A 3389-nucleotide genomic window follows, 5' to 3' on the forward strand; every position below is an offset into this window, starting at 1 on the left:
ATAAATTGTTCAAGGGGGAAGTCTTCGCAGCCAGTTTCCCAGTTCAGGTCTCTGCACCTACAGTCTTGTAGAAACGAAACAACACCTAGCGAAGGAGTTTCTAAAAAACTCAAGAAAATGATCTTTCAATAAAGCGCTAAATATTCAGCATTCTACAAATATAAGAAAATGTTTCGAGACAGGTTTTCAAAAATAGGATACATAAACTGCGAAGCAGTAATTTTGCTGACTTTAAGCTTCAAATTATCTCTTTATTTTTATTAAATGAAAAAGAAAACAAGTGTTTAAACTGTCAGTAAGGAGCAACAGTAAAAATTAAAAATAGCACAGATTAGTCTATATATGATGGCGGCTGCCCCTTTCCCGATCATCGTTCTTTACGCTAAAGTCTTAAAGCTCTAAAAAATAAATCTCATTCAATATGAACGCCCCTTTCCTAAACAATCAGGACAATCTTTCCTAAACAATCAGGACACAAAGTCAACCTTCATCGTAAAGAGCGAGGGTTGAAAAAAGGGCAATTCCCCTTGAATACAGAATAGTTTCTGTTTTTTTCAAGTTTTAATGTTGATTCTTACTTTCAGCTTAAAGAAACTCGTTTTCAAATCATGCCGGGAAATCTTCATCTGTCCTTCAACTACGTGGAAAAATCGCTAAAAATGAAGTTTCTTATTTTTTCTAACTTTTAAGACATTTGTTCTGTAGTATAGATAGTTGTATGCACTGAAGTAAAAACAGATAAATGAGAGACTCCTGTGTTTGCTTATGATTGTATATTTGAAGGTATTGCATAAAAAAAAAAAAAAATAAATAAAAAAAAAAATTAAAAAAAATACACCGTTTACTACAGTGCACTGCACCTACACACTTTTACCTACATCGTCCAAATCAATATGACCTTATCTGTGTTGCAGTAAAATATTGTATAAAAACAAAGGATGTTTTATTTGAAAGAAACTCATTGTAAAACTACAAAAGTATAATTTTTATATATTATATAAAGCACCAAATAAGTATTATCAATCAACAAATATTAGAAACAGAGAACAAGGATTCTTGTTTGTAGAGTACGTGTTTGTATGCATATAGGTACTACGATATGCCTTTAAATTTACAAATAAATTCTACTGGCTCTGTTTCTAAGTTCCTCTAGTTCCTTTTCATTGTCAACCTCATCTTGACGGCCAAGAAGTGCGGGAGTTACAGGTCTGGGAGACTGAGGTTCAGATAAAGGGTGTTGTTGTTTTACTTGTAGAGAGCCTTCTTCGTCGTCCACTATAGTATCTGAATAAACTGCACTAAGAGCCATGAGCCTTGCCCTTTGATTGTAAAGAAAAATAGTCCCCCAATCAAGTATTTCACGGAGACGTTCAGTTCGGTTTCGTTGAATTACACCTTGTCTTTCTGTCAAAAGAGTGAAGTTCAGCATGTATATGGGTAGCTGATTAATAGACTCATCGAGGCTGATGTTTTTACTGTCTAAAATATTTTTACCGAAGTTCTCAGGTTCTGTAACATGATCAGCCATGAAACACCCAAAGCCAGAAAGTTTTGTCGTAATCGATGAAATTCCCTGGACTGTGCACTCGGAAGGAGTATATCCCCATGGTTCATAATAACTGGGGAAAACTCCGAGATTACATCGACGAATAAATTCTTCGTAGTCGAGATTAAAGAGGGAATTAGTTGACGAAAGAAACTCAGGGTGAAAGACAACTTTTACCCGGTCCCAGGAACGATTCAGAAGCTGACATCGTCTGAGTGCAGTAAGTACTTGATCTGTATCATCCTCAGCAATATTATGCGTAGTGATTGGTGGCGGAAGGGACTGATGGCTGGAAAACAAACATCGTTTACGTCAGACAACGTCATCTTTTGAAATGAGGTCGTCAGATTCAGGCATCTTGCCACTTAAACATATTTCAAATAATTTCTTGCCTATATTCTTTTGGACCTTTTCTATAGTATCCTTTAAGCTGTTTGCTACTGCCTGTCCCTTTAAACTTTCAACATTAAAGTTGTTTGTCTTGGCAGGAAGAATAATAAACGCAAGTACTGTCACATCAGTGCTAGACTCTTTCATCAAGTGGTTAAGTCTCGCCAGGCTTTCAATAAAAATGTCAGCTCCTTTGTTTCCGAATTCGTATCGTCCGGCAATAAAAAAATAGAGGGTCTTAGTTAAATCAAAATCAAGATGACGATAAAAATGGCCTCGAATGAAATCATGAATTTTTTCCTTGTTACGTGCAGGGATGTTCTGAAATTCGTGCAGTGAACTGACTCTCTTGATATTTAGAAAGTGTGGTGTTACTACATCAGGCTTTCGTTTTAACAAACATTCAGCTTCCATTGATGTTATATCAGACACTGTTGTAAAAATATGTGCCATGTGTGTTGCAGCTCTTTCCAAACAGTATCTGTGGTATATCTGCCGATTTCCAGCTTCGATGTCAATGTCAAACTTGTTCAGGTTGTTATAAAAATCTGTGCTGCCAGCGCACAAGTAGCGTCCAAGGAGTGTTGCGTGTGTAGTAAATACTGTTGCGACTTTTATTTTCCATAGCCGCAGCAAAATAAAACCTACTCCAGATAACCACTCATGACAGTGGCACACTGTTTTTGGAGAGTCTTCTACACATATACTTAAGAAATAACTAAATTCAGCAATAAATTCTGCTACCAAAAAGCCAAATAAAGCAGATTCATTTGATTCCATATCAGATTGTTGAATTCCAATATTTGTTTTCTCAAAAAGTTCATGCTTGTAACAGTTCATTTTATGTGATACTGAAGCGATATCAAATAATATAACTAAAGGATTTCCGTCAACAAGCCAAGTTCCAGTGTGTACCCGCAGCCCTGCATCACGGATCTTGAAAACAGCATTGTAAAGAGGACCAGGAGAAAACTCAAACTCGTCTATTTCTTCTCTAGAAGACTTTCCTTTATAAGGGCCAAGAAGGACATATTTGTCTTTCATCATTTCAACAGAATGACCGGTTTTGGAGCTGATGACTGTATATATTCCTCCGACTTTGTTAGCCACTTCCCATGCACATTCAAAGGTCCAAACAGGAGATTTTACATTTGAATGGTGTTGGCAGTTCTCCTTGATATGTTCTGGTGTGGCTTGATTTTGAGTTGAGCTGACTGGATCTATGCTGCATTGAATCATGACCCCTGCAAAATGAAAAAGAATATAAAAATAACGCATAAATTATTGATTCTTTCAATCAGAAATTACTGAAAATAGGACAAGAAGAGGAACGTGAGAAGATATTGTCTAATTAATGAAGAAACTTTTACATTCTCACTAAAAAACATACTACTTTCATTTAGTATACTCTACTTGTGGTTTTAAAATTTATCATGAAAATATTACAACAAGT

At 35.9% G+C, this 3389-nt stretch overlaps 1 protein-coding gene across 1 annotated transcript; it reads right to left on the reverse strand.

Annotated features, from left to right (window-relative positions):
• Nucleotides 1-1111: 1111 nt before the first annotated feature.
• On the reverse strand, nucleotides 1112-3175 carry LOC148938958 (glycogen [starch] synthase-like). The gene is made up of 2 exons (XM_089107395.1): nucleotides 2076-3175; nucleotides 1112-1319 (listed from the first exon to the last, which is right to left on the reverse strand). The coding sequence occupies exons 1-2, from the start codon at nucleotides 3173-3175 to the stop codon at nucleotides 1112-1114; spliced, it is 1308 nt and encodes a 435-aa protein (XP_088963521.1).
• Nucleotides 3176-3389: the final 214 nt, after the last annotated feature.

The sequence above is a fragment of the Artemia sp. Qi Xiang Cuo genome, unplaced genomic scaffold (genome assembly GCF_049724085.1).
Source record: "Artemia sp. Qi Xiang Cuo unplaced genomic scaffold, ASM4972408v1 HiC_scaffold_23, whole genome shotgun sequence".
Classification (NCBI taxonomy): Eukaryota; Metazoa; Arthropoda; class Branchiopoda; order Anostraca; family Artemiidae; genus Artemia; species Artemia sp. Qi Xiang Cuo.